General features: G+C 45.4%; 1 protein-coding gene across 4 annotated transcripts in view; it reads right to left on the bottom strand.

Moving 5' to 3' along the window:
• Positions 1-19,660, bottom strand: part of DDX11 (DEAD/H-box helicase 11) — a 39,685-nt gene extending 20,025 nt beyond the window's left edge. For all 4 annotated transcript variants that reach the window (XR_005786784.1, XM_040462771.1, XM_040462772.1 and 1 more), the window contains exons 1-7: positions 19,521-19,660; positions 15,241-15,439; positions 14,827-14,974; positions 7,939-8,187; positions 7,154-7,240; positions 6,682-6,839; positions 126-171 (exon numbers count right to left, since the gene is read on the bottom strand). Coding sequence is in view for 3 of the 4 variants with exons in the window: in XM_040462771.1 (XP_040318705.1) it covers positions 126-171; positions 6,682-6,839; positions 7,154-7,240; positions 7,939-8,187; positions 14,827-14,970 (684 nt within the window). In the remaining variant the exon portion in view is untranslated. The remainder of the gene's footprint in view (positions 1-125; positions 172-6,681; positions 6,840-7,153; positions 7,241-7,938; positions 8,188-14,826; positions 14,975-15,240; positions 15,440-19,520) is intronic.
• Positions 19,661-22,067: the final 2,407 nt, after the last annotated feature.

The following is a 22,067-nucleotide window of genomic DNA, read 5'->3' as shown; positions in this document are numbered from 1 at the left end:
CTGGCCAAGTAAGCACCGACACCAAGGTCTGGGTCTGGGGAACCCCAGGAGAGTGAGAAGCAGCTAGGGGGATACAGCCCTGGACTGGGGACCAATCCCAGAATACCCAGGACACGATGTCTTACCTTAGTTACGTGTTCTTCCTCCAGGTCCTCCTCCTCCTCGTCCACTCTGAGAGAGAAAAATAACACGGAACAGTCTTCCCTGGGGACTCAGGTCAACTGAGATGCACTGTACCAAGCATGTGCCATGTATGGGAACTAGCTAAACAAGTAAGCTGTTCCCCGCATGGAGGCCAGCATTGCTGGGGTTGGAGCCCTCAGCCAAAGGGAGACAGACCATTCCAACAACCAGGTTCCACCAATGAGCAGGTGCTCATTCGCTCAGTCAGAGAGACACCCCCAGGCTAACACCAACCCCATCCTCCCACTGCCGCTCAGGAGGGAAATGAGAAAGGGGCACAGTATGCCCGAAGCCTAGGTTCAGTGTCTGACTTGTCCCTCATCAAAGGCTACTCTGTCCTCACTGTCCACCCTCCAGAAAACTGGAATTCTCTCAGTTCCCCACAGAACTTTGCTCTTTGCCACCTCAGAGCCTTGGACATGCTGTTCTCTTTGCCTGGAATGCTCTCTCCCTTCACCTCCTCTTTGACCTAGCCAACTGTCAACCTTGAGATCCCCATATAAACATTGTCTCCTCTGTTCAGCCTTCTCCAACCTCCCCCGTAGGCTTGGCTGGCCTCTGACACACTGCCATGGCCCCCCTGCACCTCATTCAAAATAACTTATTCTTGGTCTGTTTCCCCCTCCAGGCTGTCACGTCCACGGGCAGGACCTGGGAGTATCTAGCTTCTGTGAATGCCAGGGGTCCCACCAAGGCCTTGGCACACAGCAGGAATTCCACGCACATTTCCTGAGGGAAGTCACAACTGACTGCTGACTGACTGAATAAAAGATGCTGTCACTCAGAACCAGATAAATCTCTTCTCTCGCCAGCACCTCAGTCTACCATTCCCAGCAATGAATGAAGAGCCCATGTGTACTGGCAGATTGGTGGGGAGGTAAATCCTGCATTACAAGGCTGAATGTTTGGTCAACATTATTAGTCTAGGTTCCTCAGAAAACACAAAATCTTTCACAGACACACTCTACCTACAGGGCCATCACTGGGATTCTTCTTACTCACCTGGCAAATTTTATTTAAAAAAAAAAAGCAGAAATGCTAATTGCTTTGGGGGATTAGAAGAGGAGTTATAGGGTTGCCTTCCCAGTCAATAAATAAATCAATAATTGTTCAGTCAGCTTTGTCTGAAAGGCCTTGATTTAAATCACACAGTAAGCAAACTCAACCGAATCTAGTAAGAAGCTGGACATGTGAAGAAATGAAGAGCAAAAATTTTATATTCAGAATGAGTTGTATTCTCAGAGAGGCTCATGTCTCTTGAAATGCCAGGGCACTGGAAGCTGTAGAAATCTGCAGGATTACTGGCTCAGGCCCAGACCCTAAGTAGCACTTTCTCTAATATTCACAAACTCCACTCAAGTTCTTTCTCTTGTTCCCAGGGGCCTCTTGAGGAGAAGTACAGGAGTGGGCAAGCAGTCTTGGAGGCAGGTGGCAAAGGGTTTACAGAGCCTCTCTGCCCTTATCTCTTCGAGATAGGATGCATAAAGAGGTCTGGACATCTCAGCCCTGGGCAGGGTCAAAAGTTTTGGTTCTAATCCAGATCCCGAAATCTGTGCTTCGGGGCAGGCCTCTGAGCACCAAAGGAAAAGCCCAGGACTAGATGATTTCACAGGCAAATTCTACCAAATATTTAAAGAAATAATGCCAACCCTTCTCAACCTCTTCCAAAATACTGAAGAGGAGGGAACACTCCCAAACTCATTTTATGAGACCACCATTACCCTGATACCAAAGCCAGGTAAGAACACTACAAACACAGGAAACTACAGGCTAGCATATTTCCCTGATGAATACAGATGCAAAAATTCTCAACAAAACACTAACAAACTGAACTAAATGGCATATTAAAAGGATCATACTCCATGATCAAGTGGGATTTATCCCTAAAATATGATGGCTCATCATATGCAAATCAGTAAATGGGATACATCAATAAATAGAATGATATATAAAAGTCACATAATCATCTCAACACAGAAAAAAACATGACAAAATCCAACGCCTGTTCATGATAAAAACTCTCAATCAATTAGGTACAAATGAATGTACCTCAACATAATAAAGGCCATCTATTACAAGCCCACAGCTAACATCTGAACAGTAAAAGAGTGAAAGCTTTTGCACCAAGACAAGGAAAAAGACAAAGTTGCCCACTCTCACCACTCCTATTCAACATAATACTGGAAGTCATAGCCAGACCAATCAGACAAGAAAAAGAAATAAAAAGCATCCAAATTGGAAAGGAAGAAGTAAACGACATGATTTTATTTACAAAAACCCTGAAGATAGCACCAAAAAACTGCTAGGACTAATAAATTCAGTGAAGCTGCAGGGCACATGACCAACACACAAAAATCAGGTACATTTCTGTACACTAATAATAAACTATCTGAAAAAGAAATAAAAGTCTAATTTATAAAGGCATCAAAAACAATAAAATACTGGGGCACCTGGGTGGCTAAGTCAGTTGAGTGTCTGACTCTTGATTTCAGCCCAGGTCATGTCTCACAGTTTGTGAGTTTGAGCCCCGCATTGGGCTCTGAGCTGACAGCTCGGAGCATCCTTGGGATTCTCTCTCTCCCTCTCCCTCTCCCTCCCCCTCCCCCACTCACACTCTTTCTTTCAAAATAGATTTTAAAAAACATTTTAAAAAAAACAATAAAATATTGGGGTGCCTGGGTGGCTCAGTTGGTTAAGCGTACAACTCTTGATTTCAGTCAGGACATGATCTGATCTCACGGTCTGTGATTCTGAGCCCTGCATCAGGCTGTGTTCTGACAGCAAGGGGCCTGCTTGGGACTCTCTTCTCTCCCCCTCTCTGCCCCTCCCCCACTCACCTGTTCTCTGTCTCTCTCAAAGTAAATAACTTAAAAAAAAAAAAACAATAAAATACTCAGGAATAAATTTAACCAAGGAGGTGAAAGACATATACTCAAAACTACAAGACTTTGATGAAGAAACTGGAGATGACACAGATGACAAAATGTCCCATGTTCATGGGTCACAAGAATTAACATTGCTAAAATGTCCATACTACTCAAAGCTATCTATAGATTTAATGCAATTCCTTATCAAGATTCCAATGGCATTTTTTACAGATATTGAAAAAGAATCCTAAAAATCATTAGAAACCACAAAAGACCCCAAACAGCCAAAGCAATCTTGAGAAAGAATAAAGCTGGAGGAATCACAATTCCTTATTTCAAACAGCATGGTAATCAAAACACTTTGGTACTGGCATAAAAACAGACACATAAGACCCGTGGAACAGAACAGAGCCCAAAAATAAACCCAGGTATATATAGTAAAGTACTATTGGACAAGGGAGCCAAGAATACTCAATGAGGAAAAGATGGCCTCTTCAACATGGTGCTGGGCAAACTGAATAGTCACAGGCAAAAGAACGAAATGGAACCCCTCTCCTACACCACTCACAAAAACTAAGTCAAAATGGATTAAAAACTTAAACGTAAGACCTAAAATCATAAAACTCCTAGAAGAAAACACAGGAAAAAGTTTCATGACATTGTTCTTCTCAATAATTTCTTAGATAGGACATGAAAAGTATAAGCAACAAAAGCAAAAATAAACAGGTGGGACTATGTCAAACTAAAAAGCTTCTGCACAGCAAAAGAAACAATCAACAAAATGAAAAGGCAACCAAGAAATGGGAGAAAATATTTGCAAACCACCTATCTGATGATAAGGGGCTTATATCCAAAATATATAAGGGACTCATAGAACTCAACAGCAAAAAACAAGTAATCCAATTAAAAAATGGGCAGAGGTGGGGCGCCTGGGTGGCTCAGTTGGTTAAGCGTCCAACTTTGGCTCAGGTCACGATCTCATGGTTTGTGAGTTCAAGCCCAGCATCAGGCTCTGTGCTGACAGCTCAGAGCCTGGAGCCTGCTTCAGATTCTGTGTCTCCCTTTCTCTCTGCCCCTCCTCCACTCACACCCTGTCTCTTTCTCAAAAATAAACAGAAAAAAAATTTTTAAATGGGCAGAGGAACTGAATATACATTTTTCCAAAGACATACAAATAGCCAACAGGTACACGAAAAGATGCTCAACATCACTGATCCCCAAGGAAATGCAAATCAAAACCGCAATGAGATTTCACCTCACACCTGTTAGCATGGCTACCGCCAAAAAGATAAAAAGATGAGGTGCTTGGGTGGCTCAGCCCATTCAGCATCCAACTCTCGATTTCAGCTTGGGTCACGATCCCAGGGTCATAAGGATCAAGCCCCAGGTCAGGCGCTGCACTGAGAATGGAGCCTGCTTGGGATTTTCTCTCCCTCTGCCCTTCTCTCCTGCTTGTACTCTGAAAGACAAGGAACGGAACGGAACGGAACAGAACGGAACGGAACGGAAAGGAAAGGAAAGGAAAGGAAAGGAAAGGAAAGGAAAGGAAGAAAGAGAAAGAAATGTTTGCAAGGATGTGGACAAAAGGGAACCCTTGCGCACTGTGGGTGGCAATATAAATTGGTGCAGCCACTCTAGAAAACAGCACGGACATTCCTCAAAAAATTAGAAATATTAAGTAGCATATGACCCAGCAATCCCATTTCTGGGTATATATCTAGAGGAAATGAAATCACTATCTCGTGGAGATCTCTGCATCCTCATGTTCAATGCAGCACTGATGAAAACAACCGAAGTATCCACTGACAGATGAATGAATAATGAAAATGTCTCTCTCTCTCTCTCTCTCTCTCTCTCTCTCTCTCTCTCACACACACACACACACACACACACACACACACACGGAAATATTCAGCCATAAAAAAGAAAGAAGTCTTGCCATTTGTGACAATATATATGGACCTTGAGGGCATTCTGCTAAGTGATGTAAGTCAGACAGAGAAGGACAATTCTGTGACACATCCTAAGTGGAATCTAAAAAAACCAAACTCCTAGAAACAGAGTAGATTGCTAGGGGCTGAAGAGGGACGTGAAAGTAGTCAAAAGATAAAGGTACCATTATAAGATAATACGTTCTAGGGTCACAGCATGATGACTGTCATTAACTACACTGTATTGTATACCTGACAGCTGCTAGGAGAGCACATCTTTAAAGAAATGTTAAGTATGTGAGATGATGGATTTGTTAACTACCCTTATCATAGTGATTGTTTTGCAATGCATACATGTATCAGATATCAGATCATCATGGTGGTATATATCTTAAACTTACACAATGTTATAACCCAATTATATCTCAATAAAGCTGAGGGGGAAAAGAAAGAAAAGTCAGGGCAGCTGGGACGCTGAGCACCCAATGGTGAAGTTAGAAGGTGCACTGCAGACAGACTGAAGATTTTCTCCATCACAAAAGAGTCAACCAAAGGTTTCAGGCCTTGGAGTTACACTCTACACAGACATGGTGACCAGTGTCAATGAGAATGTAGAACACTGGAGTCACCTTTAGAGGAGCAGAAAACAATGCTTCCAAGTTGGGAGCCTAAGAGGGATGACCTCTAGGGGTACTTGTGACTTGGGGAAAGAACTGATATCAAAATGACTTTAATGCCCTAATGCCCAAATACAATCCTGTTACTCCCTTGTTTGAAACCCCACAGCCCCACTGCACTGAGAACACCCAAACCCTCAGTGGACCCATGAGGCCCAAACACACAGCTGCCTCTTCTTCCCCTCTCTCCCTCATTCGCTCTTGCTCAGCCCCTGGGCCTTCTCTGTGCCCCTTGAACTTACCAAACCTGTTCCCGTTTCCAGACCAGGGTACCTTCAGGCTACTGACTAGACCTCTCTTCTCCCAGGTCTCCCCATGGCTCTTTCTCATGCTTTGTCACCCCCTTGGAGGGCTCTCCTAGCTTCACCTGGAGGTGCGACCCCACACGCTACCCCTTTCACCAGTTTTATTCTCCTCCTGGGCAAATGTGCTCATTTCACAGTTCTGGTGTACATTCCCCACCCCCCTGCCATCAACTACATGCAAGCTCCGGAGGGCAGGGGTCATGTCTGTTGTCTGTGGCATCTGGAGCCACGCCATACCTAGAGCAGACCCTCAAAGGTCATTTGTGCAACTAAAGCATGAATGAAAAAGGAGGCTCCCACTAGGGCAATGTGGCCTCAGAACATCCTCACTGTCACCTTCAGTGTTTCTACTCCACCCAGCAGCTTAGGACTCACACATCAGAAACTCAGAAGCCAGAAGGCGAAAAGAACAAGTTGGGCTAAGGATACATTGATGATTTATATCATAAACCTCACAAGGTGTAGTCTAGGAGCTAAGAGCACATGATCAAAAGTGGCCTGGGTGCTGGGTGCAGGTCCCTGCTCCTCCCCTTCCTAGCCCTGTAGCCTAAGGCACAGCCCCCATTTATGAGGAACTTAAGGGATGGCATTCCATCCCTTCAGATGTCTCATGAGGGACACAGCAGGCTGCCTCTCTCTAGGCACAGGAGCTGCCTCCCTGGGAGCCCCCATGCAGACCAGCGCAGGGGAGGTGGGTAAAGGAGAAGCACCATCTTACCCACGAGCTGCTCCCTTCTCCTCATCGCTCTCGTACTCGGCGAGGACCAGCTCCTCGTCCCCACATACCAGCTGCTCTAGGGGCTCGGTCCCTGTTCCTTCTGCTAGCATTTCTCTGCTGAGGTGGAGGAGACGCTCCATTTCTTCTTCTTCCCGTCTCTGTGTAAGAGCATTACAAGTGGGACAGAGGAATCTCAGTACGGGTGCCCCTGCCCCCTTGACGGAGTCAGCCTCGAAGTGGCTACCACCAAGGACAACACACATGCCATTTCGACAGGCCTCGCTGTCCTACTGGTATCTACACTCCAGGCATCAATACCTCAGCTCAAGCTGCCAGCTTCCGGGTGATGAGGGGGGGGTCAGGGCAAGAATACTGAGGTCCTGACCACTCACCCAAAGGAGAAACTCCGTGAGGCCCCACGCAGTGGGACCGTGCCTGTACACCATCCCTGCCACTCCGAGAGGACACTCACCATGCGCTTGGCTGCATACTTGAGCTGTGCATTGTGACGGATCTGCTGCAGGCGCTCTTCTCGCTTCTTCCGCCTGACCTGCTCCTCCTACAGGGTAAAGGAGCCACACAGGAAACTCCCGCAGGAGGCCCAAACCAGGCCCTCCTTAAAGAGTTGGGGCTCGGCCTCGTGCCTCTTCACACAGGGCGGTTCTCCCTTCCATGGGCAACTCTCAAGGGTGCAGCAGCATCCCTGACCCTCACTGGGTCCCAGCCCTATTGCTCACTGCAGGTCTACACACTCCCTCCCGAAGCCACAGACTCTCAATCAAATTCATTCCCTTAATGGAGTTTGCAGCCACTGAACCATGTTGCCAATGGCAACAGTGAGGTTCTTTTTCCAGGTGGGTAATGAATGGAACTGCCAATCCCTGGTCTAGAGAAGGCCCACTGACATCAGCTTTAAAAAGACAGAAAGCGGGATGCCTGGGTGGCTCAGTCAGTTGAGTGTCCAACTCTTGGTTTCAGCTCAGATCATGATCTCATGGTTCAAGAGTTCAAGCCTCGTGTCGGGCTCCGTGCTGACAGCGCAGAGCCTGCTTGGGATTCTCTCCTCCTCCTTCTCTCTCTGCCCCTCTCCCACTCTCCCTCTCTCAAAAATAAATAAACTTTAAAAAGACAGCAAGGGCACAGTACCACTGGCTCAAGAAGGCACTGCAAAGGAGAAGGACACACTCATCAACCCCAAATTACCACCCAAACACTGTTTCCTGGATCATTCTCACCTCCCGTCACCCTAGGGCTCACCTTCAGCCGGTCCACCAGGTCCCTTTCTTCTTTCTTCTGCACAAACTGAGTCACCCAGTCAGGCTCTCCGGCAGGCCTCAGGGTGTCTGGGGTCTCTTTGCAGGAGGATGAAAGAAATGGGGGCTGATCCTTCTCATCACTTAAGGGGACAGTTCCAGTTTCAAGGAGACGTGCTTCTTCTTGATGTTTCTTCTGTTCAAAGTCACGGAGCCAGGAAAGGGCCCCACAAATCAGACTTAAAGATTTTCCCTACAGGAAGAAAAAGGTCTTCAGGAAAAGAGAACAAAAATTAAAGCTTTCCAGATGATGTTTCCCATTTTAATAAAGCCTTCAGGGAAGGTCTACCTTTAATTACTAGAAGGTAGTTTAAGACTGAGCTGGGAAAGGGCAGGAAAGGAATTAGCAAAAGGATAGCCAAGGAAAATATGAAAAAGGAAGAAATGAAAATGAAATTCATGGTTTAATTATACAGCTCATTGTTCCTAAAATAATTTGTGGCTTATCAGGTTACATATAAATACCGCAAGTTAACAAAATTAAAAGGTGAAGAATTTGGAGCACCTGAGTGGCTCAGTAGGTTAAGCGTCAGACTTCAGCTTGGGTCATGATCTCACGGTTCGTGAGTTCAAGCCCCACATGGGGCTCTGTGCTGACAGCTCGGAGCCTGCTTGGGATTCTCCCTTTCTCTCTGCCCCTCCCCCACTTGTACTCTCGCTCTGTCTCTCTCTCTCAAAAATAAACATTAAAAAATTTAAAAAAAAAAAAAAAAAAAAGGTGAAGATTTAGATAAATAGCCCCCAAAAAGAATTTAGGCCAAATAATATATAGCTTGAAATCCTATATCCTCACTAAGGGGGAGCCACCTTGGGCTCTCCACTTTAATACAGCCCCATGAGTCCTGGTCTTCAAAACACTTTAAAAGCAAACGAATTGCTCTGGAGAACACAATTCTTTACTTAAAGACCAGAATTTTCCCTGTGGGTTGAATTGGGACCCTCCGCCCAAACTCTTGTGTTAAGTCCTAACCCTGAGTGTCTCAGAATGTGACCTTATTTGGAAATAGGGTCACTCCAGATGTATTTAGTTAAGATCAGGGCCCTGATCCAGTAAGACTGGTGTCCTTACAGAAAGGGGAAATTGGGACACCAAGGCATGCCCAGAGGGAAAGCGATGTGATAAAACACAGGGGGGCAGGCCAGAACAGTCTCTTCTTTCTCACCCTCAGAGAGACCCACCCCTGCCCACACTGTGATTCTGCATTTCTGGCCTCCAGAACTGTGAAGAGGAAGTTTCTATTACTGAAACCCCCAGCCTGTGAAACTGTTACGGCAGGGGGAGCACTAACACAGTCCTTCTGGGAGGCCACTGACATGGGTTTCTTAAGGCTGCTTCTTCTGGTGTCCAAAGGGCAGTTCAGTTCAGACGAGTCTCTACAGGAACCTACACGCTCCAGGCAGGCAGTCAGCTCTCCGAGCCTGCTTAAACTAGGGGGTCCCAGAGTACCCAGAGGGGTTCTGAACCTAATTTGGGCTTAAACGAACTATAGGTAAAATGCACAGGTGTTCAGAGATGGGGAAAGAGCAGAGCACAGTGGCTAAGGCTCCAGAGTCTAGGCTGCTGGCCAAACACTGGCTCCTCCACTCACCAGCTGTGACCTGAGGCTAACCTTCCTAGGCTTCTTTGCTCCACACGTACAAACATGGGAAGTTGGAGAAAAAAAAAAAAAAGGTGGGGAGGGGGATAGTAATAGTACCTTCCTCAGAGAACTGCTGCAAGCATTAAGTTCCTACCCATAAAGGTTAATACCTACAGGGGCACCTGGGTGGCTCAGTGGCTTAAGCATCCGACTCCAGCTCAGGTCATGATCTCACAGGTTAAGCCCCGCACTGGGCTCTGCGCTGACACCTCAGAGCCTGAAGGCTGCTTCAGATTCTGTGTCTCCCTCTTTCTGCCCCTCCCCTGATTGCACTCTGTCTCTCCCTCTCTCAAAGATAAATAACATGAAACATAACATCTCAAAGATAAATAAACATGAAACAAAAATTTTTTGAAAGAAAAAGGTTAATACCTACACTAGGATTAGAACAATACGTGGTACATAAGTAAGCAGCTGGAGTTTGTTTGTTTTTTTTTTTTTTTGCTATTATTAAGTAATAATACAATTATTACTGTCCTAGATTAAGAACCTATTTCATCAATTTTTGAAAGGCCCTATGATAGAATGGCACTTCTAACATATCTATGGAAAAGCCCCATATATACCATTTCTCTCAGCTTTTGAGAAATACTGAGTGGCAGAGACTTCCAGACAGCACTCCCCAGCAGAACCTGGAGAGCAGCCATTCTGTACTGCCAGTAAAATGGGGAGCTACTGCCTTTAGCCATCACCTGGCTAGCAGCAGGTGAGACATCCCCCTGTAACAATGGCCCAGGGGCAGACACCTGGTTAGAGAGCCAGCACTCTCCACTTCAAAGTGAGCTGAGGAAGTTCCTAAGGGGAAGGTCAAAGTTATCCTCCAGAAACAATTGTGAATACACTCTAACACAAAGAGAAAGGAGAACTAAGGTCCTGCAATTCTATACCTTCTAATAAGACAGCAAAAGTATTAATCGGAAAATGTTAAAAGGATGTATGACCAAATGCTTGCCTCAGTTATGAAATAAATCTAATAAAGTACCCACAATATACCTAGCTCTGAACAATGTTATTTCCTGGGGTACCATCCAAGATATCACAGTCATAAAATACATGCCAAGATAAGTAAATTCATTCATTCTAAACACCCACATTGTAGCAAGTGCTGGGCTTGATGCTGGGAAGCAGCTCCCTAAAAATCTCCACAGGCACAAACTTAACACAGGACCTGCAGCGCATCACAGTTCTCTGCGAAGCATGGACTCCAGGTTTTAGAGTGCCCAAAATTGCAATGTTACACAAGGCACAGGGGGCACAAGGTCAGAAGGTCAGCACAACGTGGTGGAGTCATGAAAGGCTAAAAAGGTGACATGTCCAAGTTTAGTAGGCATCATGAGGACCCAAGTGGGGAGGTGGCCACCCAGGGCAGAGGCCCAGCAGGTGAGGCCTGGCATGTAACAACATGGTGACAGGAGAAAGAGCTTACCAGAGGTGAGATGCAGACAGGGTCAGAATGTGATGGTAGCTGAAGACACAACAAAGATATGAGGACCTGGAATCAGAAACATCAACAACAAAGGGCTGAGAAGAGGAAGAGGATGTACGGAATGGGCAGAGGGCTGAGATGGGGACCTGAAGCCTTCAGATTAAACAGGGCAGAATAAATACATGCTCTTCTGTGTTCTTTTCTGAAACACACTACATTTACACCAAAGGAAGAAGAGGCTTAAACCCCACAGAAAGAAAGTGGAAGAAGGGAGGGTAACAAGTTTTAGGAGAGATGAAAAGCAGAGAACTGGACGTGACAGAGTAAAGGACTGTAAGCCTAAGTGCCTGCAGAGATCTTCTCTGCAAAAGATAGGATGTGCACCCTCTGGAGGAGCTAAGCCAGGAGGGCCCCGGAGACAGCAGGTCAAGTGAAGGGTGGAGAAGGGAGTTGAAATCAAACCAGGACACTAAGCAAAAAACCATGCACCTGAAGCCACTTCCCCAGGACACCCTCGAGAATACTAACCATCAGCCTAGAACTAGAAGGCAAGAGTTTAGAGGAGCCTTCTCTGGAAAAACTGGATGGCTCAAGAGAAATCACACAGACACTGATCACTGGAGGCCCCAACAGAGAGGCCAGTTCAGTGGTCCACAGCCAGCTTGCACCACAGGCCTGTCCGTCAGCCCTGTGGTAGCTTTTTCTTGACCACCAATAGAAGACAGCCAAAGATCACCAGACAGTTGAGGAAAGCCTTTCAACAAAACACAGAACCAAAACTGGGGGAGGGAGGAGGCTGCATGACAAGATGATACAGGGGGGGACAAAAATTCAAAATACTGCTATAATTGATATCCTCACAAAGATATTATTTCCATGAAACAAAAACAGGATGCTATTTTTAAAAATCAAAGAATAAGAAAAGTTCTTGAATATTAAGGCTAGGATAATAAAAATAAACTGAATAGAAAGACTGGACAGCAAAGTCAAAGAAATCTTAAGTAGAATTTAAACCAAAAAGAAAACAAAACAAAACCCAACCAGGATGCCCAAAGAGATGGGCAATTAGAAGAAAACATAATTACAGAATTAACCAGCAAGTCCAAAACTCAAAGAATGGGAGTACCAGGAAGATTATCAGATGTGAGAAAATGTCTCAGAATGGAAAGATAGAAGCCTCCAGGTGGAAAGAGCCCACCAAGTGGCCAACACAAGGAACTGAACACATACATCCGACCCATCAACATGAGATTTCAGAATACAAAAGATAGAGGAGATCCTGAAAACTTTGGAGGATGAGGTGGGTCAGGTCACCACCAAGAACTGGGGTGCAGGTTACACGGGACTTCTTAGTAGCCACAATGGAAACTAGAGAGGAAAGGGAGTAGTTGTGAGGGAAAAGTGTTCTGCAGCTAGAATTATATACCCAACCAAACTATCAGTATCAATCAAGAGAAAGGCAGATTAATACCCTTGCAGCAAGTCTCAAAATCTTACCTCCCATACAACCCTTCAGGAATGTTCTCTACCAAAACAAAGAAGATAATGAATCCAGGAAACAAGAGACTCAAACACAGAAAAAACTTAAGAATATGCACAACAACATGGATGAATCCCCAAAATATTACGCTGGCTAAGCATAAGAAGCTGGTCACAAAAGAGTACTTATGATATGATGCCATTTTCAAGAAATTTTAGAAAGTTAAAACTCATCTACAGAGATGGTAAATGATCACTGACTACCTGAGGCTGGGGCAGGGTGCGAGGGGAGGAACAGCAGCCAGGGGTACAACAAACTTTCTGGGCTGGTGGAAATGTTTGGCATTTTCATTGTGGCAGTGGTTATATGGGGGTTTCCATCTGTCAACACTCACTGAACTTGTGGACTTACAAGGGGTGTATTTTATTGTATGTCAATTATACTTCATAATGTTGCTTTTTTTTTTTATTTTTTAAGGAGAGATGGGAAATCTTAGTACAATAGCTGTGAAGCAGATCGTAAGAACAAATGGGAGAATTTCAAGAAGGAAGTCTGCAGGGTAAAATGGAATTGGTAATTACTATAGACTGAATTATATTGCCCCCAAATTCATGTTGAAGCCCTAATCCCCCATGTGACTGTATTGGAGAAAAGGCCTTCAAGGAGGTCCTAAGGACAGAGCCCTGATCCCATAGAACTGGTCTACTTATAAAAGGGGAGAGACACCAAAGATCTCTCTACCACGTGAGGACACAACAAGAAGGAGGCCCTCACAAGCCAGGAAGAGTCTCCACCAGAAGCTAGAGGCTACCTAAACCTTGATCTTGCACTTCCCAGCCTCCTGAACTGTGAAAAATAAGTTTCTGTCATCTGAGCCACCCAATCTGTGGTATTTTGTTATGGCAGCTGAGGAGCCAGACTAAGCAGTAATTTTATGTATGGAATATCCTACGGAGGCCACTGGATGGTGTGAGAGAAAGTGGTGTAGGCATATTAGCTAGACATACTTTAAAAGGCATACTGGAAAAATAAAAATTATTCGAGACGAAAACCCATAATCAGAGCATACCGGCTTAGGAGAGGCTAACACTTTCCATCTAACTACAACAGGAGGATGGGGCGAGGGAAGGAAAAGAAATGGTAAGAAAGCTGCATCTTAGCTCTCACAAGAGGAAGGTACAATGATTAAAATCCATAAATCAAGAAATAGCACGAAGCTTACAATTTCAAATGTGTTATGCAAGTATATTTCTTAGTAAATAGTTAAAAGAATTATAAGTACCTGCCCAAAGAACCAAGTTTAATACATTTAACTTTTTAAATGACATGCATTATTTTTGATTCATGTTTTGGGATCACTTCACACAAAGGAGAGGGATATGTTCACCACCACCAACTGTTGCAGAATGGTCAAATAAGGACTCGAAACACCCAAATCTATTTACCAGGAAGCCTCTGCTGATACTAAGAACACCTCAGTGGACTGGTAGTGGACTGCTGCACTGGGTTAAGAACCTCCTGTGGGTCGAACATGCCGAGCTCCACCGGATGACAGAGACATGGAGGACGGCCTCCAGGAGGTCGCGGCCTCACTGGGGGACCTTCACATCAACGCAGGCATCTCACCATCACACGGTACTTTCTGAGCGGGAGGCAAGAGGCTGGGACTGCTTGCCATAGCCCTAATCCTCCTCAAGGCCACCCTCTGATAAATCCCTCTCTCATTCCAGTCCCAGAAGGAAAAACTCAGGGCCCTTTGATGGGAACCCTCAGCACTTAGTAACCTCGTTCCTAAAGACTAAACCGATAGGTTTAATCTGTGAAAAAGCCAAACTAATTTGTTTCTCAACATCAAAGCAGTTGTGTACCCAGAACAATCTGGAAAGTTTTAGTGCTACAGGTCTTGGTTTCTACTGGCATTCAAATTCTTTAGCCTAATTGTTCTCAGATTCTGGGGCTGTGTTTATTTATTTATTTTTTAAGTAGGCTTCACGCCCAGCACGGAGCCCAACACGGCTCAGCCAAACCCATGACCCTGAGACCAAGACCTGAGCTAAAATCAAGAGTCAGAGGCTCAACTGACTGAGCCACCCAGGTGCCCTTCTGTTTAACATTTTAATACAGGAAGTGACTATTACTCAGAAAGATAAACTGAGAGAACTACTTTGCCTGACGTCAAACCATGAAAATCTCTGCCTAGACTAACAAGCATGCTAGGTGGCCTCTGCAGTGTCGGAATCAGGGGTCTCTCAGGACACTTCTTAGCCCCTGATGATGCATACTTACAGTGCCAGTTGGACTCTCAAATATTCCAATCTTGCCAGCGTCCAACACCCGATAGAGCTCAGCCATGAAGTCTTTCTGGATGGAATAGGGTGTGAAGGGAAAAGGGAAATGGATGCCACCATCTTCCTGGGTTTTATTAGCCATGGTCCTAGAGGGGAAAAATAAACCTGGAAGTACTGGCTTGAAAGCTACAACAGTTCCTAAGAGCAGTTACTAGTCCATAACTAGTAAGTTATGGAATTTCTCCTTAGGTTATACACTGTTTTGCAAGCAGAGACCACGTTCTCTCCATTCCAGGTATCGTCACGAAGCCATACCCAAATCATGTAATACACTTGGTGACATTTATCAGAAATGGTTACACAAAAAGCAGCCTATTAAAGCCCCTGAACAGAAACCACCCTGCCATTTTACCTGGGATTATTTCGCTTTTTAGACACCCTTCTAACGCCTCCAGGAAAAGTGCACAGACTTCCTCTCAGAGACCTGTGCCTCTGATGTCAAGGATGTCGCTCCTGGCTACCTCTGCAGGACAGTTCTCTCACATCTCCACAGTGCAGCCTTTGCCTGGCACAGCTGCCTCACTGAAGCCTGCTGGGAAGGCTGGGAAGATCTGGAAGATCATGACGCACAGGCAGAGAATTACTGGTACGTTCTTTCTGAGGCACAGGTTCACGTATACATACATATTTCACAGGTATCTTTAATGTGCTTCTTAGTTCGTCCTAGCCTGCACTTCCAGTATAAACCAGAGCCTCCTCCTAAAACTTCTCCAGCTTTAAGAAATAAAGAGTTTTCTGTCTGGTTGCAGGCTGGGAGAAGCTCTCTTCACAGGGACTAAGACCTGGTTGCCAGAGCTTCCAATACTGAGACCACAGCATTTCTTGTTCCTTGCCAGGCCAAGGTCTAAGAACTCTGCGGCTCCTTTTTCCCTCCTCTTCTGAACCAAATTTCTCTGAGATAGCTTCTCCATACCCTTTCTTCCTTCATTACCATTTGGAGGACTGACTCTTCCATCCTGGTTCCCACTCTCTTTTTGGAAGTCACTGCTCCAAGCTATTGGACAGGCCCATCTCTTCTAAATACAAATAATTATCAATCTGAAATCCACTTGCTATGTAACTGGCCTCAATAAGACTAATGACAGTGTCCATACATTTATGAAAGAAGGGTAGTTGCCATGATGTTCTTCCAGTTTAAGGACACCTAAAAGGACTACAGAGGTGAAAGAACTACAAGGAGGGTGACTTTGCGGGCACCTGAGTGGCTCAGTCAGTTAAGCGTCTGACTTGGTTTCAGCTCAGGTCATGATCTCACGGTTTGTGAGACAGAACCCCACACGGGGCTCTGCACTGATGGTGTGGAGCCTGCTTGGGATTCTCTGTCTCCTCTCTCTCCCTGCCCCTCCCCCACTTATGCATGCTCTCTCTCTCAAAAGAAGTAAATAAACTTAAAAAAAGGGGGTGACTTTTAAAAACTAGGACAAGTCAATACTGAGAGGGAGGCATGTAATCAAAAAACCATTCAGATCAGAATAAAAGAGGAAGGTATCTAACAAATATTGATGAGTTCACAGGCCTTTTTACTACTATTATCTCAGTTAACCTGTACCACACTCTAAAGATACAGTTGCTGGATACTAATGCTTACAGAAATTAGTTTTCAAAGGCACAGCTAATAAGAGGAAAACCAGGGATCCAAACCAAGATCCATATGGCTCTTTTAGTAAGATTCGTCTGGCAAAAGATAACTAGCATAAGTAAAAGGGAGATCTACTGAAAATATACATATTGAGAAATTAAAAATTGAGACAACGTGCCAAAACCTAGAACCTAAGGCACTAGCAGAGTGTGATTTCTTGCAGACCACAACTACAAAGTAGTCTGGATTCTAAGAGGGCTCCAAGAACTTCACCAGCAAGTAAACACCCATGGATTGTCCTTCTCCCACTCAGTCACATGCCACATGGAGCCACTCATTGACCTCCTCTGCTTACTCATAGCTTCTGCTTACCCAAAACCTCAGCTTGCACAGGGCCTCTTCGCACCCTCTACCTTTCAGCTCCAACTCTCAATGCCAAGGGAAAAATCTTTCCATGTTTCTTAGTTCTAAATCCCAAGAGAAAAATCTAGTCAGCACTGCCTCTCCATTTAAAATAGATCACTCACTGGTCAGCCTATAGACTGATGAGTTACCCTGCCTAATATAATCAGCTTGGGCCTCGTGCTTACTGTCCACCACTCCCTTCCACCCCTGCGTGGGAAACAATGGACATTTAGGACTCCCCTTACCTCCTTAAAAATGACTCCCTCGGGGCGCCTGGGTGGCGCAGTCGGTTAAGCGTCCGACTTCAGCCAGGTCACGATCTCGAGGTCCGTGAGTTCGAGCCCCGCGTCGGGCTCTGGGCTGATGGCTCAGAGCCTGGAGCCTGTTTCTGATTCTGTGTCTCCCTCTCTCTCTGCCCCTCTCCCATTCATGCTCTGTCTCTCTCTGTCCCAAAAATAAATAAACGTTGAAAAAAAAAATTAAAAAAAAAAAAAATGACTCCCTCCCTATTTGGCCACCCCATGTGGGTCAAATAACACTCCCATCCAAACACACACCACCCTACTTTAAGTGACTCTTTTGTCTTATTACCCTGTATTTAATTTCTTCACAGCTCTTAGCACTAGCTGAACTTATTTTATTTACAATCCTCCCCTACCAGAATATACACAGCATAAAAGGAGGAAACTTGTCTGTCTTGTTCTTCCCTGCCCCTAGCACCAGAATAGGTACTTTGGCACCTATTAGGTATTCAAATAAATCTTGATGAAATGAATGAATAGCCAGCTTGACATGGTGGCTGTAGGTAGAGGTTTCTGTTCTTCAGAGGTGTGGGTAGAATAGTCCCCATGACTAAAATATCTAGTCCAAGGGCCCGTTAATAATTTCAAACTGTTTTCACATAACCTCACAGCAACCCTGTGTGATATTTTTATTAGCTCTATTTTATAGATGAAAACGCTGAGACTCAGAAAGATTGAGACTTGCCCAGTCACTCAGCAAGTGCTTGAACTCAAGATGTGAGCCCCCATCTGCCAGATCTCCAAGCCCTTGGGCTTTATATTTCCTCCCTCTTCCTCCCACCAGGGCAAGCAGACTGAAAAGAAAGACTTGGTTACTAAACTTCAGAATGACAACATGAAACAATACAGAAGAAAAGCAATTATTATTTCACTTCCCTGTGGGTGGTAATTATGGATCTCATTATTCCCAAAGCAGCACAAGCCAAATCACAAGTTAAAGAAGGGTTTGCATAAATCCTTGAATAATGGATTCACTAAGCGCTATTAAGGTTATTTGGTGTAACTCTTTCTGACCTCTTCAGATTGGTTTTGTGGAGGACAACCACGACCCCACACATGAGTTCTCCCTAGAAATCCCCACCAGTGCCAAGGCACATGCCATACACTTATAAAGGACGTAAGATACATGAAAGCCCTCAGGGACATATTAATTCTGAGAGTTCATTTTCTCTGGTACCCAGTTATCACTCATTATTTACCTGTGTATAAACTATTGCTATAGACTAAATTGTGTCCCCCCAAAATTTATGTATTAAAGGCCTAACCCCCCATATAGACTGTATTTGAAGATAGGGCTTTTGGGGAAAACTGAGGTTAAACAAAATCTAAGAGTGGGGTCCTAATCCTTACTAGGAATGGTGGCCTTATAAGAAGAGGAAAGAGGGAGGAGCTCTCTTTCCACACCATATGAGGATAAGGAAGGAGGCCATCTGCAAGTCAGGAATAGAGCTGTCACCAAGAACCAAATATGCCAGCACCTTAGAATTCCCAGACTCTGCCACAGTGAGAAAATAAATTTCGGTTGTTTAAGCTCCCCAGCCTAAAGTATTTTATTACAGCAACCTGACACAAGTACGTTCCAGGTACTATTGTGCTGTTAGGCTCCGAAAATACTTGAACTTCACACACCTGGGAGACAACACAGCCCCAAAAGAAAAGCTTTCCTGCACCTGCTGCTAATCCAAAGCCATAGCATGTTGCACAACGGCAATGCTCCAAGACCCGGAGAGACAGCCTGGGCTGCAACCCCCACAGTGACACCTTGCTGGGGCCTTCTCTCTCTCTCTCTACTTGTATTTATTTCCACTTTCATGACACTTCCTCCAACAAGCTGGTCAATTCCATTCATCTCAGTCCTCTTGACTGGACTCTACTCCACCTTGATTCCTTGTAGATGGGCAGTGGAGCAGAGCCAGTAACAGTATGCGAACTGGGCTCGGGTAGCCAGGTCTGGGATCGCAGCTTATGTGAATATTCCTAAGCCTCAGTCTTCTCAGGTAACAGCACTTATTCACATGTGGTTGTAGTGACCACTGCATAAGGCAATTTATGAAAAGCGCTTAGCACAGCCGGGCTAATCTGAAGCCCCCAGACGCGTGCTAGCTAGTCTCACTCCAAAAGCGCTTGGGGCGTCAACTACAGGTCCCACCCTCCTTGGTAGGCCCTTACCCCTCCCATTGGTTTCTAGCCTGCCAATCATGCACTGGCCCCGCCCCCCGGTTCCAGAACTCTTTCCCGCTCCCGACTCGCCCTGCCCCTTTGCACTACAGCTCGCCGTGTTTGCGTTTCCACCAGCGCCTGCCCTCTCTCCTCTCGCTTCGCCTTTTCACACGGCACCACGCTCACCGTCTTCGCCCGAGGGACTGCTTCACGAAGTCCAGACCAGGGAGGAGTTGAGGAGTCTGAGCATAACGCTACGGAATTTGGAATCGCGGCACCTCTCCCTCAACGTCGGCCTCTGGGAGGAGCGTGCTGCGTTGCCACGCCCCCGCACCACTGCGCCTGCGCACCCCTGAACTCGAAGGGGTGGGTGGGAGTTGGTCTCCTTTTGCTCCACTGCGCTTGCGCGGCAGACTCAGCGCTGGGCTTTTTTTCTGGCGCTGGGAGTCCTGGTCATGACAGACCCCTAGAGGCTGTGGTCTGAAATGCTCGCTGGGTTTTGGCCCTATCGCTTCAAAGCTCCACCTCCCTCCTCCACCTCCCCCACCCCCCACTCCTGGTATGAAGCCTCTAATTTAAGAAGCACCATTGGAGAAATAGAAGAAGATAAGACAGGAAGGTAAGTCGGGTCTGGTGGTAGAAGACTTTAAACAGCAAAATAGTACACTTAGACTTCATACTTGTTAAAAACAAACAAAATTCAAGTACATTTGGAGATCTAATTGGCTTTTTTAAACAGTTCTTGAATCCATAGCATCCCATCTAGGAAGCATAGGGGAGTTCCACTAAGTTAAACAAAAGAAAGGATTTTAAAGACAAAGAAGACTTTAAAAAAAAAATGAATTTGGGGGCGCCTGGGTGGCTCAGTCGGTTAAGCATCCGACTTCAGCTCAGGTCACGATCTCATGGTCCGTGAGTTCGAGCCCCGCGTCAGGCTCTGGGCTGATGGCTCAGAGCCTGGAGCCTGCTTCCGATTCTGTGTCTCCTTCTCTCTCTGCCCCTCCCCTATTCATGCTCTGTCTCTGTCTCAAAAATAAATAAAAACGTTAAAAAAATTAAAAAAAAAAATGAATTTGTTAGCCAGGAATTTGTTTAGGCAAGGTTGCCCACCACCATCCCCTTCCAACTGGAGCAGAAGGAGTATATCAGTAAATTTCCTAGTGGTTGACCAGGAAATTCCATGCTGACTAATTAAAGGTTACAATTCCTGGAGGCTGAAACTGCAGTTAGGGTAGGTATTGAGTCTTGGTTTACTGACTTGGCCTAAGTGATGCATTTTGGGCCTGTGGTTTTCTTTTTAACATACTGTAGGCAACTTGCAAGTCACTAAAATGTTTTTAAACACAGAGGTTAAGTTGCAAAGGCAATGTCTTGGAAATATTAAACTGGAAGCAGTATGAAGGCGATGCCAACAGGCCAGGTCCAGGGACTCGGCAGTGCTGGTGGGGGGTGGGGGGGGGTGGCTTATTTGGAGGTTCTAGCAGGGGAGTGCAGCTGCTTGTATACCCTTGACCGAAGAACGGTCCTCCTCTATCGGGGAAGGTTGTCCTCTTCGACCAAGGACGCATGCAAACTGGTGGAGCCGCTCTGGAAAACAGTGTGGAGGTTCCTCAAAAAATTTAAAAATTTAAAATAGAACTACCCTATGACCCAGCAATGGCACTACAAGGAATTTATCCAAAGGATACAGGAGTGCTGATTCAAAGGGGCACATGTACCCCAATGTTTATAGCAGTACTATCAACAGTAGTCAAAGTATAGAAAGAACCCAAATGTACATGGATGAATGGATAAAGATGTGGTTTATATATACAATGGAATACTACTTGGCAATGAAAAAGAATGAAATCTTGCCATTGGTGACAACATGGATGGAACTGGAGGGTATTATGCTAAATGAAATAAGTCAGTCAGAGAAAGACAGATATCATGTGTTTTCATTCATACGTGGAATTTTGAGAAACTTAACAGAAGACCATAGGGGAAGGGAAGGAAAAATAAGTTACAGAGAGGGAGGCAAACCATGAGACTTTTTTTTTTAAGTTTTTTTTTTTCAACGTTTTTTATTTATTTTTGGGACAGAGAGAGACAGAGCATGAACGGGGGAGGGGCAGAGAGAGAGGGAGACACAGAATCGGAAACAGGCTCCAGACTCTGAGCCATCAGCCCAGAGCTTGACGCGGGGCTCGAACTCACGGACCGCGAGATCATGACCTGGCTGAAGTCGGACGCTTAACCGACTGCACCACCCAGGCGCCCCACCATGAGACTTTTAAATATAGAGAACAAACTGAAGGTTGATGGGGGTGGGGAATTGGGACAGGGGGGAAAATGGGTGATGGGCATTGAGGAGGGTACTTGTTTGGATGAGCACTGGGTGTTGTATGTAAGTGATGAATCACGAGAATCTACCCCTGAAGCCAAGACTACACTGTATACACTACTGTTAGCTAAGTTGACAATAAATTATTTTTAAAAAAAATCAAACCTGGGCCAGTGGGAAATGAAAGCAGAATTTATTGAAAGTATAGAAAGAGTACAGTTACAGACAAAGTGTCTGGGAGACTCAGAAAGGAAAGGAGAGAGAGTCTGGTCTATGTTTGGGGTCTGGGTTTTTATCCAGGAGTGTGGTCTGTTGTACATGTCCTCAGGCATCCAGGAACCAGTTAGAACAAAGAGGAGGGCCCAAGTGTTATTACGTGGAGCCAGAGGGTCTTGGTGTCATGATGTCTA

The sequence above is a fragment of the Herpailurus yagouaroundi genome, unplaced genomic scaffold (assembly GCF_014898765.1).
Source record: "Herpailurus yagouaroundi ecotype Mexico unplaced genomic scaffold, PumYag 355, whole genome shotgun sequence".
NCBI classification, from domain to species: domain Eukaryota; kingdom Metazoa; phylum Chordata; class Mammalia; order Carnivora; family Felidae; genus Herpailurus; species Herpailurus yagouaroundi.
Note: the sequence above shows the minus strand (reverse complement) of the source record. Positions and strands in the feature narration are given on the sequence as shown.